This window comes from Bos mutus, chromosome 1 (genome assembly GCF_027580195.1).
Source record: "Bos mutus isolate GX-2022 chromosome 1, NWIPB_WYAK_1.1, whole genome shotgun sequence".
In the NCBI taxonomy this organism is placed as follows: Eukaryota; Metazoa; Chordata; class Mammalia; order Artiodactyla; family Bovidae; genus Bos; species Bos mutus.
In genome coordinates this window covers 63300292-63315666 of record NC_091617.1, presented here as the reverse complement: position 1 = coordinate 63315666, position 15375 = coordinate 63300292, and the positions used below count along the sequence as shown (strand labels likewise).

At 38.4% G+C, this 15375-nt stretch overlaps 1 protein-coding gene across 1 annotated transcript in view; it reads left to right on the top strand.

Annotated features, from left to right (window-relative positions):
* The window catches only part of TMEM39A (transmembrane protein 39A), a 29093-nt gene extending 16096 nt beyond the window's left edge, over positions 1–12997 (top strand). The window contains exons 5-9 of the mRNA XM_005905440.3: positions 2162–2316; positions 6781–7129; positions 7893–8080; positions 10073–10193; positions 12601–12997. Of these exons, the coding sequence (XP_005905502.1) occupies positions 2162–2316; positions 6781–7129; positions 7893–8080; positions 10073–10193; positions 12601–12834 (1047 nt within the window). The 3' untranslated portion in view covers positions 12835–12997. The remainder of the gene's footprint in view (positions 1–2161; positions 2317–6780; positions 7130–7892; positions 8081–10072; positions 10194–12600) is intronic.
* The last annotated feature ends 2378 nt before the right edge of the window (positions 12998–15375 follow it).

The following is a 15375-nucleotide window of genomic DNA, read 5'->3' as shown; positions in this document are numbered from 1 at the left end:
TCTTGGTTTTTTGAATGTTGAGTTTTAAGCCAGCCTCTTCACTCTCCTCTTTCACCCTCATCAGGAGGTTCTTTAGTTCCTCTTCACTTTCCGCCATTAGAGTGGTGGTATTTGCATATCTGAGGTTGTTGGTCTTCCTCCCGTCAATCTTGATTCCAGCTTGTGCTTCATCTAGCCCAGAATTTTGTATGATGTACTCTGCATAGAAGTTAAATAAGCAAGGTGGCAATATACAGCCTTGACAAGCTCCTTTCTCAGTTTTGAACCAGTCTGTTGTTCCATGTCTGGTTCTAATTGTTGCTTCTTGACCTGCATGCAGGTTTCTCAGGAGACAGGTAAGATGGTCTGGTATTTCCACCTCTAAAGAATTTTCCACAGTTTGTTATGATCCACACGGTTAAAGTCTTCAGAGTAATTGATGAAGCACAAGTAGATGTTTTTCTGGAATTCACTTGCTTTTTCTATGATCCAGTGGATGTTGGCAATTTGATCTCTGGTTCCTCTGCCTTTTCTAAAACCAGCTTGTATATCTGGAAGTTCTCAGTTCATGTACTGTTGAAGCCTAGCTTGAAGGATTTTGAGCATTACCTTGCTAGCATGTGAAACTAACACAATTGTACAGTACTTTGAACATTCTTTGGCATTGCCCTTCTTTGAGATTGGAATAAAAACTGACCTTTTCTATTCCTGTGGCCACTGCTAAGTTTTCCAAATATGTTGACATATTGAGTGCAGCACTTTATCAGCATCATCTTTTAGGATTTGAAATCACTCCACTGGAATTCCATCACCTCCACTAGCTTTGTGGTTAAGAGCTTGGACTCTGGAATATGGCAGAAATTATAAATACATTCAGGTTCTGCTGCTGTGGTGACACTAGGCAGAAACAGCCTTTTTGTTGTTGTTGTTAACTAACCCTAAACATTCAAGAGTGGAGGCACTGAAGTAATTCCAGTTGCTTAAATGCCTTCTCTTATCTTTGACACATGAGGTACACTGGCATGAAGTATGTATCGGGAATAATATGCAACTATTTGCCATGCTATTACTGAGAACACGTTGAGCCTACTCCACAGTTTTGAGGCTCAGGCAGTAGTATTAATTAACTGCTTTTATGCTTTTATAAGTAACTACACAAACAGCATATATTGTGTGTATATTATTTATGCTGTGTATTGATAGCATGTTGGGTGAACTAAGAAATGCATACATAGGAGGTACCTGGAAAACTCCTCCTTTTCCATGTGCTATTGACTCCAGACAATTGTTTTTCTGAGTTCTGACATTGCTGTTCCAGAGCTTATAAGAATCTGTCATTTTCCCCTGCATTTCACTCATTCCCTCCTTCCTGGTTCAATTTGTAAGAAAATGACATTGCAGAGCCTCATGTTTAGACAACTATGGTTTCTTACTATATTTAATCAGTTTTAAAGATTCAAGATTAAAGAAGAGTATTTGAACAGCTGTGATGTGAAGATCTAGAAGTAAGGACCATGCGTTATTTTCATGTTTGCTAAAGTAAAAAAAAACCCATCAAACCTTCTATTTATATAGGGATTTGTCAAAGAAGATCTCATTACTTTTTGAAGTTTCCATAATTTACTAAACATAAATTCAGCAAGCATATTGGGGGGAAGATTCAAAGAAAAATAGAAACACTGTTGCTGCTGTTGAGGCTATTGTCTAGTCTGGAGTCAAACTAGTGGCTCACTATTTTTATGTATATAAAAATCACTTGGTGGGTTGTTAAAATACAGGTTCCTTAACTTGTGAGTTTGTTCCCTATACCTGATGATGAAAGCAAGTAGGAATTTGCATGTACAGTGAGCAGCCCCAGTGATTCTGATGAGTGTGGTTAATGGAACATACTTTGAGAAGCCCCAATGTAAATAAATTAGACAATTTCATAAGAAATTGTGTGGAGGTCTGTGTGAGGCACTATGGGAATGTAAGGAGGAAACAGCTAACTGCCTGGAGTGATCTGAACCTTCAAGAAAGAGGAAAATAAAGCGAGATGGGCAGTTTTTCTCCTTTCCTTCCTTCACCGCCCCCGCCCCCCAAGTTTATCTTCCTCTAAATTTACTAAGTCCTTACTGGAGTCACATTGCTTTTGAGTAAGGTCATTTATAAACTTTTATTTTTGGTGCTTCCAAACTTATAGGCCACTAAGGCGGGTGCATCGTCAATGATTCACTACATGGTTCTGATATCAGCCCGCTTGGTGCTACTTACTTTGTGTGGATGGGTACTTTGTTGGACCCTCGTCAATCTCTTCCGAAGCCATTCAGTCCTCAATCTCCTTTTCCTTGGCTACCCGTGAGTACTCCAGTTTTACTATTTTATTAGTAAGTCTTAAGAAATTATTGGGTCATGCCAGATGATGGTATAAAAGGGAGGGAAATGAAATTCTTCAATGCAAATCTGAGGTTTAGGCAATTGGAAAAAAATCAGTGGGTAGGGTGACCGAATAATTTATTTTCTAAACTGGAATAGAGTTAGGGCAATGGATAAAAACTAAGGTTGTTCCTGAGCAGTACCAATGGAGAACATTTTCATTAGCTTTATTTACCATATAAAATTCATATACAGTAAAATTCACAAATCTTGTGTACATTTGCTGAGTTTTGATAAATGCATATACATGTGTAAATCAAAACCTCATCCCAGTATGGAATGTCACTATTACTCCAGAGATTCCTTCATGTCCCTTTCCAGTCAAACCCCACCCTTTGCATCCCAGAGCCAACCACTGTTTTGATTATTTTTCCCCCACCAGAGATTAGGTTGCCAGTTCTAGAATGTCATATAAATGGAATTGTACAATATGTACACTTTCAAGCCATCTTTGACTCAGCATGTTGTTTTTGAGATTTGTCTATGGTTACATATTATAAATAATAGTTCATTGCATGAATATACCACAGTTTATTTTCCTCTTGTTTGACATCAGGGTTGTTTCTAGTTTTTGACTACTCTTTAAAAAAAAACCAAACTATTATACACATTCTTATACAAGTCTTTTTTTGTAAAGCTACCTTTACATTCTCTTGGGAGAATTATATGTAGGAGTGGCATTGCTAGGCCACAAGGTAGGAGTATGTTTAGTTTAATTAGAGTCTATCAGACTTTTTCTCAAAGAAGTGGTATCATTTTATCCTTTCACCAATACTGTAAGAGTCTGACAGCTACACAGTTTTGTCAGCATTTGATGTTTTCCATTTGAAAAATTTTAGCCATTCTGATGGTTGAATTGTGTTTTATTGTAGATTTTACCTTATTAAACTAAATATCTTGCATAGTTTTTTAATTTGTATACATTTGGCTAAAACCACCTTCATTAGATGTAACAGATAGCTATCATTTATTCAGCTCTTATTATGTGTTAAATGTTGGGCTAGGTGGTGCTTATAAACATCATCTCATGAAATCATTACAATCACCCAGGAAGTAGTATAAAATCTGCTGTAACAGATCCAACATACTGGAGGCTTTAAAAGTTAGAAATTTATTCCTCTCTCCTGTACAGTGTGTATTTAAGTTATTTTGGATAGTTGTAGTAGCTCCATGGTGTCAGGACTCAAGCTTCTGTTATCTTTTTGCTCCACTTTCCCTAGTAGAATACATTGTAAGGGAGTCTGGAAAACTGAATCTTCAGCAGGGGAGCTGTATCTCAACTAAAATTTCTGTTGCTGTGAAGAACAGAACAGTAGCTATTGGCAGACAATTAGCAATTTTTGACATAGGTAAAGACAGATTAAGCAGTTGAAAAATTTTCCTATGGTTAGACAATTAATGAGAAAGACCCAGGTCTTTTTGATTCCAGAGCCATTGTCTTAACCATTACTCTAAATTCAGTAGTCCTCAAAATGTGGCTCCCAGAACAAGAGCATCACTACCTCCTAGAAATTTGTTAGAAATTCTTGGAATCAACCCCAGACTGAAACAGAAACTCTAGAAAGTATGGCCCAGCGATTTGTGTTTTAACACAAGTCCTCCAGATGATTCTGATGCTAGCTCAAATTTGAGAATCATTGCTTTACACCATTTAGGATGCTATAGCATAAGCATGAATTTATATGTCGTGACTGTATAAAATAAAGACATACTCAGAGACTGTGCAGCCAAGTCTGACTTTGTGGCAAGAAGAGTCTTTCTATTGGTTGTACTCTGTAAGGTTCTAATTATAATACTTAAACAATTATTTAAAGGACTCATCAACTTGGTTCATACAGAATGATTTTTCTTGTTATAAACTTCATTTTTCATGATTCAGATTCCTTATAAGGTGCATATTTTACATCAATTGTTTCTGTATTTCTAGATTAACATTTCACCTGTTTTGAGTTGAAAACAAATTATTTAGTTATTCTGTTTACTAGCAATATCTGATTGAATCATTTATTTATTTATTTATTTATTTATTTTTATTTTTTTTCCTAACTACAATTTTATTTTATTTTTAAACTTTACAAAATTGTATTAGTTTTGCCAAATATCAAAATGAATCCGCCACAGGTATACATGTGTTCCCCATCCTGAACCCTCCTCCCTCCTCCCTCCCCATACCATCCCTCTGGGTCGTCCCAGTGTAGAAGATTAACCATATCTAACTTGAAAGGCTAATATATGGATATATCAACGAATATTTTGGCTAGACTGAAGAGGATTACCATCATCAGAATGACTAGCAAACCTTTTCATTTCTTTTTAGATATGTAAAGAAGCTTATTTTTGGAGGCTGTCCATACCCTTGTAAAACAATGAAATAAGCATGTAATTCAAACAAAGTTTATGTCTAAATATATGTACTAACCCTCTTTAAAATTCTTTAATGAATCATTTTTGTACTTTACAAAACTCTCCATGCTCTAAGCCTTTGATGCTACCCTGTATCAGTTATCTGTTGACATATGATGCGGTAACAAACATCCGCAGAGCTGTGGTAGCATACATACACTCTGTGTATTTATTGTGCATATGTTGGGATCAGCTGGAAGTTAAGAGGCTCTCCCAATCTTATCTTAGCTGGGTTCAGTCACATGTTTGAGACTGATGGCTGTCTGTTTAGCTGTCTGTTTAGGCAGCTAGGACAAGTAAGCTCTGTTCCATGAGTCTCATGCTCTGGCAACCGTCTCTGGACACGGTCACATGAAACTGGCAGAGTGGCAAAAGAACAAGCCTGAATGTACAAGCCCATTTAAAGCTTCTCATCCTAGCGTGTCTGCTAACATCCCATTGGCCAGAACAGATCACACTGTTGAGCCCAGCACAGAGATTAGGCAGGGTCTCCTTCTATGCGAAGGAGGGCTGTGCAGTTATGCGACAGTGGGTGAAACTACTGGGAAGGGTAAAGAAACGGGGCCATCATGGCAATCTACTCCACACCTCAGCTCTCACCCCACTCCTGCATGTGCGGTTTCAGCAGTATTGAACTTGCAGCCTTCTCTAGCTTTCGCAATTTTGCACATGTGAGTTTTGCCTGATACTTTTGCATTTACTCACCTCCCTTTCTGCTACTCCAGGGCACATTCACTTTGGATCCCAGAGCTGCTGCTCACCATCCTCTTAATTAGTAATAAAGTCATCCTTTCTCCCTCTATAGGGAACTATGAACAAGTGACATTTGTTAATTTTTTTTAAAATAAAATTCATAAAGTGTCTTTTTATTCGCTATTTTTAATATCTAAATTTATATCAGTGAAATGACCACTTTATTTTAATACAGACCTAGGTTATAACGTGGAAGTTTCTTAAGACTTAGGGAAGTGTTTAAAATGTTTTTAAGGAACCAAAGTTTGAAGTAACTTTAAGAAGTTACGAAAAGTCTCACAAATTTTTGGTCCTCTAGCCAAGTAATTTTACCTGTAAGAATTTATCTATTGTACTTCTGAATTGTTTGTATTACTCTTATCAGGTATTTATTTAGTGCTTACTATGTTTCAGCCTCTATTATAGGTATCAAGGATATATATAGCAGTGAACTAATAAACAGACTAAAATATCTGGTTCCTGGAGCTTTTTACATTGTAGTAAGGGGAGGTTAGACCAATGGGAAAAAAACCCTAAATAAAAAACCTAATAAACATGTAAAATACATGATCTTACCAGTTCAGTGGAGAAAAATAACAAGGGGAGCTAGGGTGGTGATATGGGTGATGTTGTGGGGAGGCAGGGGAGCCCCACCACTAAGAAGAGAAAACGGGAAGTAAAAGGCAACCCTTCAAGAAATACCAGATGTACACAAAGATGTGTGTGGGAAATTATTTACTCCATTGGTAATTATGATAGTGGAAAATAACAAATAGTATGTTTCTAACAAGAGAGAAATAGGTAAAGGATGGTATAGTTATATGAGGATACTGTAGTACCTTTTAGAATTGTTAACAAAAACATTTAATGACATGAGAAAATACTCAGTATATACAAGCTACATAATCACACAGCCAAAGTTAAAACAGTAGTATACAAAACAGTTTATACTGTGTGAAGCTAAACATAGAAAAAATATAAAGCCTATGCACCCAATTGTAAAAATTATAAAAAGGATGATTTCTAGGTAATTGTCATGATTTTTTTTGTAGTTTCTTATCGTACAGTGAATATATATTGCCTTTGTGGGAAGAAATTAAAGAGCTTCCCAGATAATGAATTTGCCATCAGCCAAGTCCCCATTATATTAGGTTCATTCTGAAGAATCATGACTATTTTACTAACATAGTTATGAGGTCTGATATTAGGTGGCATCTGTGGTCTCATTTTCATACTCCTGTTTTTCTACAGGTTTGGTGTTTATGTTCCTCTCTGCTGTTTCCACCAAGATAGTAGAGCTCATCTCCTCCTCACAGACTTTCCCTATGCCGTTCAGCACCAGGCAGTAGAGGAAAGTGCCTCAACTGTGGGTGGCTTGGCGAGATCCAAGGACTTCCTCTCCTTATTGCTGGAGTCTCTAAAAGAACAGTTTAATAATGCCACGCCCATCCCCACCCACAGCTGCCCACTGTCTCCTGACCTCATTCGCAATGAAGTGGAATGTCTGAAAGCAGATTTCAACCACAGGATCAAGGAAGTTCTCTTCAACTCTCTCTTCAGTGCCTACTATGTTGCGTTTCTTCCCCTGTGTTTTGTGAAGGTAAGAGGTTACGTGCTTTCCCGCGCTTCCTGGATTTGTGTGTGGATGACATAAACTGGGTATTATTTAATCCCCCTTTTCTCTGTCTCCCCTTCGGCAGCCTGGATGGTGGAGTTCGGCTGCATCTGGAGTGCACCAATACCTGGTTGGTGGATAGATGTTTCCATATCTGTGATGAGCCCGTGGTGGTCCCCTCTTGTTTTCTTTCTTTCTTTTTTTTTTAGATTTCCCCCACCCCCAGTTTCTGGAGAGAATAAACTTGTACTTAGAATCAGTATATGGTAGTGTAAGAGGACTGAAGTTTCAGTAAAATACAGCCTACCATGGTTGATCTTAACATGGTCATCAGGAGTTTCCTTGAATTTAATCTAACCTTTATTTAAACTTTATTTTGGTAGAAGAGAAAAATGGTCTGGATGTCACTTGGGCCCAGAATCTTTTGGGTCATTTTAGTGCCCTTCCTTCACCCATTGAGCAGCACATCTGCAGCTGGAGTGGTCATTCACAGAGAGCATTCACTTCTAGACAGAAAGAACTTAAAGTATCATTGCCTCTCCCTCCCAACCCTAACTCATGCAACCAGAAAGTCAGGCTGCAGGATTTTGGAGGACTCTGCTCTTGAAATTTCTGCACGGACAGCAGGACAGCAAATGCATGTGTGACTCAGAGTGGCATTATCTGCGGGGCGTATGTACACGCATCCATCCCTGCCTTCTTGCTCGCCAGCACATGGATCATTTCTCTCTCTTCTAATCTCTTCCAGAGTACCCAGTACTATGACATGCGCTGGTCATGTGAGCACCTCATTATGGTGTGGATCAATGCTTTTGTCATGCTCACCACACAGCTGCTGCCATCCAAGTACTGTGATTTGCTGCATAAATCAGCTGCTCACCTGGGCAAGTGGCAGAAGCTTGAACATGGCTCCTACAGCAATGCTCCACAGCACATGTAAGTAGGTTAGAGGATAAAACCATTTAACACCTTTTTACATGCTGCTGACCATGTTTATTTGCTTTGTATGTCATTCTTGTTCTTGGCTTTGAACATTTAATTTTTAGTTTTTGCCCACATGGGTGCTTGTCATCACTCTAAACTGAAAGCAGGGAACATTAACTCATTTCCACCACCATCCCCAGTCCCTCCTCAAATGCCTTCTACCTTTCAACTGCCCAGTCACTCAAGAGTGTGTAATTTGTTTCCCAAACTATCACCTTGGAGTTTTCTTTCAGTCCTAACCATTTGCCCAAATTCAAAGACTCATGATATATTTTTAATTTTCTTTAGAAGACTGTGAGATTCATCTTCTTGTTTTCATTGCCACAGCTAAATAGCTGCTAGCTAATTGTCTTAGGCAGCTGGACTTTGCTTCTCTTGTCTTTTCTCTCTAATAAATGTAAATTTACTCTAGTAATTTTCCTAGCCAGCATTTTTATTTTTTGTTTACTTATTTTTGTTTTTTTGTTTCTTTGTTTTGTTGTTGTATTAGCCTGCATCTTCGTGCACTTCTTTTCCTAAACTAATGAATGTTGCTCTGCTTTTCCTATATTCAAATGAAAACTGTCCCTAATTGAGTTCTTTCTGAGTATTCCTTTCATTGTGTCCCCCTGTCAGTCATTTCTCTGCATGGTCCCTATGGTCCAAAGTGACTGACTTTAGAATCCTTTTATTGTCTTGCTTCTGAGACCTTCATCATGCCTTTCTCTCAGACCTGGACCATCTTCATCTTGCTCCCTTTTATAATTTGAACATTTCACAAATTTCATCACCTAGAAATTCTTTCCTAATTAAATTAGGAAATTAAAGGTGTCCTAATTAAAGGTGACATTCCCTTCCCCTCTTCCCCTCAGAGTGCTCCCTTCAATTATTTGCCTTGATGTCTGATACAGATTAGCACAGGCCTTCAAGCCCAGGAACTGAAAGAGATTGGGCCAGGCTGAAAAGAAACCTGACTGTGGGCAAAGGACAGATTTCAATAAAAATTGAAAATCCAATGCACAGTGCTAGTACTGTACATCTTCAGGCTCCTGATGGCACATGGCCATGAGGTGTGTCTTCACTTTAATGCTGGTAAGTGTGAGCAAGGCTGATGGAACATTTTCTGAACTGGGAAAGCTTCAGGGTGCTAGACGTTTTTTTTTCTTTAACATATTTAAAATGCTGTCCCAGTTCTTACCCTAGGAAACTAACCTTTCCAAAATCAGGAAGAGATGAATTAACTTAGATTTTTTAAAAAAAAAGTTTAACCTGAAGATCCCCCATCCCCACCCAAACTCCATTATGTTGGTGCTGGAAAGAGTGAAGCTTCTTGCATAACTTCTTTTTCCTAGAGAAACCTCTATAAAAATAAACCAGGAAAGCAGTAAAAAGAAAAGTCTGTGTGTTGGTACCTCGTGTGTCTCTGTTCTTCTGTACAGCTTCTCACAGTATGAAGCACTTGAAATGTGTGATAAATGAATAGATTTTCTGTAGCTTGTGGGATGTAATTCTGCAGTAAATGTCACGCTAGTTCGATAATGTGTTAATTTCTCCACTCATCTTGTTACCATCCACTTTCCTCTTCTTGTTTGTTCCCTCTAGCATTTCCACCGGTGGACTCTGCTCACTTGGGATTGAGGTGACAGTCCACCTGCTTATACTCGATTTTCTGGCTCACAGATGCCTTACTTACACATTTGTTTCTGCTTGTTCTCCTAAGCCTCTTAAGTCCTTTGACACTGAGTTAACTTTGCAGTTAACTTTTCTCTCTAAATATAGCAATGAAGTTATAATAAATCCTTTCTAACTCCTTCCAGTCTGACCATGGAATCACTGTCTTTTCAGAATTCAGGCAGATGAAGACTTGAATACTTAATCTTTTCCATAGAAATATAGCTGGTTTTGCCAGACACTATCTTATCTGTAATTGCCAATATGCTAACATTGCATTTCTTTCTCCCTTAGTTGGTCAGAAAATACAATATGGCCTCAAGGGGTGTTGGTGCGACACAGCAGATGCTTATATAGAGCCGTGGGGCCTTACAACGTGGCGGTGCCTTCAGATGTATCCCATGCCCGCTTTTATGCAAGTACCGCTTATTTCTTTTCAGACATAAGCTTAGGAGTGTTAGGAGGCCACTCTGTGTGTAAATATCTAGCACAGAGTATAGCACATACTAGGACATTAATACAGGGTAATTATTTTACTACTGTAATGGCCTCTGTCCTTTGGGAATACTTCTGAAAGGCAGATTGAAGGTGAAATGCCAGTATCTCAACTTTAATAGTTTGACTGGTTTCTCTAGTTACAGTGGAATTTGTTGAGTCTAGTATTACTTGAAAGAAGTACACAATTATTTAAGACTTCCATTTTCATCTTACAGTCTTTAATTTTGTAATAGTTTGGTTTAGCAGTATCGCTATTATATCTGTGTGTCATTATGCAATATCTAATATAGTAATAATATGATTTTAGTTTTTGGTTTTTCTCATGTATATCATCTCCTTAAAATACTTAGCCTTCCCCTTTGAAACACAGGCAGATGGCATGATCTGTGGTCTTTTACCTTTTTTCGAATTAAAAGGAAAAAAGGCTTAAAAGTTTGAAAGGAAAAAAGCAATAGATACCTACTAAAGCCAGTTTCTGTCCCATTTGATTTATGTCTTGGGTTATGTTCTGTTTGATCTTTCAGTTTTCCAGAAATTCTGGCTCTAGGAGGGAGAAATATTTACTTATTAAAGAAAGACAAACTGATTAATGGGAATGGGGAATAGAAGGTACATGCAGGAAACTGTTTTCAGTAAAAATGCCCAAAGTGCGGTGCATTGCCTTTGAATGGAGATCATATTCTGAAAAAGAATTGGGAGATTTTATTCATTCATTCATTCATTTGATACTTGAATCCCTTTCTCCCTCCCATCCCTCCCTTCATCCCTCCCAGTTCCTCCTAGTACTTGGACGTTCTGGTTCTGCGAGTGTTCACTACTAAGGACTTTTTCATTAAAAACTGGAAACTTGCATCAGGGCAGGCTGCTTATAAATAGGGGTGGGTGGGCCGAGGTGGAAGGCCTTTGAATGAGGGAACTATGACAATCTCTTTGACTCCTGTGGGATTGCCTTAAGATGGAGGAGTGGACTTAGGTTATAACTGCACAAACATCTGGTTTCTACACAGAATATTTCATTCAGCCAGCTGAATTCCACAGGCTGTTAATGGCATCTGTTGGCCATTATGGTCCCCTGGAAGCCGACAGTAACCAGATGGTTTATTAAAATTTCCTGCTTGAAAAATAAGTATTTTCCTTGCTAGTGTTGGACAGCTGAAGAATCAGGTGGAAACCATAGAAGAAAGATTAAGGAACTTATTACTGATTTTGTGTGACCAAACATGTAAATCAGTGCTTCTCAGAGTGGTGGTTGGGTCCCTTAGAGTCAGATCTCTGAAGAATCCTAGGAATTTGCATCATTTACATATTTGGAAATGATTCTTAAGGCACACTGAAGTTTAGAATGGACCTGCTACCTGTAACTGTGGCTCTCCTCACATTTTTACTCGTTCAGTTTATAGCCTACCTACACATTTAATTACATTTGGTATAATTGCCACAGAATCTGAAATTGCCTGATTTTTTTTTTAGAATGTTAATTCTGAGCCAGTATTATACATGGTATTACTGGAGATCATGTAATAAAATCCAGGGTAAGCATGTTCTTTCTCCTGCAGAAGAATCCCGAGAACCCAGTTAAACCTTTCAGAGCTTTATTCTCAGATTTGAGCCCTGAGGTCTAACTTATTCTTTTAGATCTGATACACTACCATTAGCACAGTTTGCAGTCTGTGACCACTGTCTTCTATTCATAATACATTTTTATTAGTCAACTAGGATTCAGCCTCTTAAGAGTGATGAACTTGGAGCTCTGTGTTTAGCCAGTCTCTTAATTCTAACTAATCTTTCCTTGCTTCTTCAATGTTCTGTCTTTGTATACCCTACTTCTCAATATCCAGAAAAACTGGGCAAAACAAAACAGCTTGGTGGGTAACAGTTTAAGAAATTAAGAAATTACTGTATTGATATTTCAACTTGTATTACCACCCCTCCCTCCAGACTTGTTTAGTTTAGGTGTTTATATCTTAGATCAGCCCACAAACCAACGATTTTTACATTTTTAAGCAGTTACATTTTAAGTGGTTATCTCAAGTAAAATATTTGAGATAAGATATAATCTAGGAAAAACTTTTTTTTTTTTTGAGGAAGATTTCTTTTGGATAAATCCCTTTCTGTTTCTCAGGGGTATTGAAATAAAATGTATTTCATTACTCCTTGAGCAAAAAAGAATGGGTTTGGATCTCTGCCTGATTGACATTCAATAAGCAGATCTACTTATTAGTGTACATAGGAGCCTATAACTGTAAAATGATTTTAGAAAAAAATGTGAGAATAACTGCCGTCTTTTCTATGAAATAACATTTTGCTTTTTAACTTCCTTACAGTTCCTGTTTCATCGTCCATTAAGGCTGTTAAATCTGCTTATCCTTATTGAGGGCAGTGTTGTCTTCTACCAGCTCTATTCCTTGCTGCGGTCAGAGAAGTGGAACCACACACTTTCCATGGCTCTCATCCTCTTCTGCAACTACTATGTTTTATTTAAGCTCCTCCGGGACAGAATAGTATTAGGCAGGGCATACTCCTATCCGCTCAACAGTTACGAACTCAAGGCAAACTAAGCTGCCTCTCAACAATGAGGGAGAACTCAGATAAAAATATTTTCATACGTTCTATTTTTTTCTTGCGATTTTTATAAATATTTAAGATATTTTATATTTTGTATACTATTATGTTTTGAAAGGTGGGAAGGGCAAGGGATATTAAATGTATCCATAAACAAGGTGATGTGATCTTTCATGTGTTAGTATATTTGACTAATATACAGAGGAGAGGTGTGCCTCTCTAGTAAAGAGATTGGTTTGTTTGTATGGCCCTGGAATAACTCATTCATTTCTGAACACATCTCATATGTCACTTGACATGGTACCTTTTGTGTGTCTGCTTTCCTCCCAGTCCTCCTCATCTTTAGTCTTTGGTTGGCCTTATTGTTACAGAGAGATCAGTGGAGTTGCCTGACAGTACTCATTATCTTTTGTTTTGTTTTTTGACTGGCAGATAGTATTGGAGTGCATGGGGCAAGAGTGGGTTTAAGTCCTATTGGGGTTCTCTTTGTTGCCTACTGGGAAGAAGCATTTCTGAGGTAGGAAATCTGCATTCTGTCTGCCCTATGACATTTAAATATACTTTTGTGAAAGCTCTTATCCTAAAACAGGATATTAGCTCATTTTCCCTGTTCTTCCACTTCTTTTGCTTGAAAAGATTTTCCTTTTCTTGTTAGCTGTTTTGAAATAATACTTTTAAGGACAGGATAGAGTGCCCAAACTTATGAAGAAGTTGGGTGTGATCAGTGGGAGAAGTTGAGCACAGATCCCCTGGCCTGGGGTCTGGCAGGTTGAAGACACCCAAGTAACTGGAGGAATGGATGCAGTCTAGCAGCAACCCCCCTACCATGGCCTATTTGGAGTTATGAGTAGAAGGGAAATATGAGAAGTTACCTCTTTCTCCTCGAGTAGTTTGATCTGTGTGTGTTCTTAATTTCATACTCCAGAACCTTTATGTCTGTATTAACCCCTTTCAGTCCATTTTCTTGAAAGGGGCTATACTCAGTCAGTTGATGTCACTAGTCAACTAAATTTCTGAGCCTTGAGAACCTGAAATACATTTTCATGTGTTTTCTATGTTCATTTTGACCTTTTTACACTGTGAAGCTTTTGGTGAAACACAATATGGCTTATGAAGTAAAAACAAACAAATAATCATATAATTCCTAATACTGGCCCTGAAAACAGTTCCCAACAGATTTCACCAAAGACAGCTGAAACACATATGGCTTATGAAGTAAAAACAAACAAATAATCATATAATTCCTATACTGGCTCTGAAAGAGTTCCCAACAGGTTTCAGCAAAGACAGCACTGTGAGGAATAGGTGTGTATATAGCTACCCTAAGTGACTGCTGTGTGTGACCATTGTTTCCGTAAGTTTTGATGGATATACTTTTTTTTTTTTAAGTTACATTATTTGGAATTCGTTCTGAGTGTATTCAGTCATTCAACAAATATGTGTTGACCACCAGGCACTATTTTAGGCACTGGGGATATAGCAGCGAATAAGAAAAGTAAAGGCCCTACCTCATAGAGCTTACAGTATGCAGAATGGGAGGTGCGAAATATGCTGTAAATAAACATATATAATGTCTCTTGCTAGTAGTGATAAATGTGGTAAAGAGAAGTCAGAATAAGGAAATAGTGCTAGGAGTGGCACCAGTGGAAGGTATCCTCAAGGAGACAATCCCTCAGGTAGGAGCAATTTTGTGTGCTATGTGCTAAGTTGCTTCAGTCGTGTCCAACTCTTTGTGACCCCATGGACTGTAGCCCACCAGACGACTCTGTCCATGGGATTCTCCAGGCAAGAATACTGGGGTGAGTTGCCATGCTGTCCTCCAGGGGATCTTCCTGACCCAGGGGTTGAACCGACGTCTCTTAAGTCTCCTGCATTGGCAAGTGGATTGTTTACCACTAGTGCCACCTGGGAAGCCCGACAATATTGGTGCACTGGAAAAATAGCAACCAGTGTGTGGGTTGGTTTTTGTAAAGTGGTTCAGCCTACATATGGTGGTTCTTGGAGTTGGGGAAGGTGGCAAAGCTGCCATTTCAGTGTACTTTCCTTAGACTCTTGATGATATGCTTCTTTTTTTAATTTTTAAAATTTTATTATTTTATTTCTGGCCACACTGCACAACATGTGGGCTCTTAATTCCCAACCAGGGATTGAACTCATGCCCCCTGCATTGGAAGATGGAGTCTTAACTGCTGGACCACTGGGGGAGTCCCAAGATATGCTTCTTTTGACTAACATTTTGATGAGATTACTTGACAGCTAAGAGTAAAATGGGTTGCCGAGGCACAAAGACGTTTCATCACAATGACCCCAAATTGGTTCTATCACTGTAAAGTAGCCCAGGTAACTGGTTAGAGATTAATAGGCTGGTCTTGAAAGCTGACAGGATTCCTCCTTCTGGTTTGACTTGTCTTGGCCATGTTCTAAAGAAGTAGCACAGAAGGACCAGATGCCAGCCTGGCCAAACAAATGAGCAAATATAATAAATTTTGACTAACGGAATTGCACGTTACCCCCCTTGTTCCAGATACAACAGCATC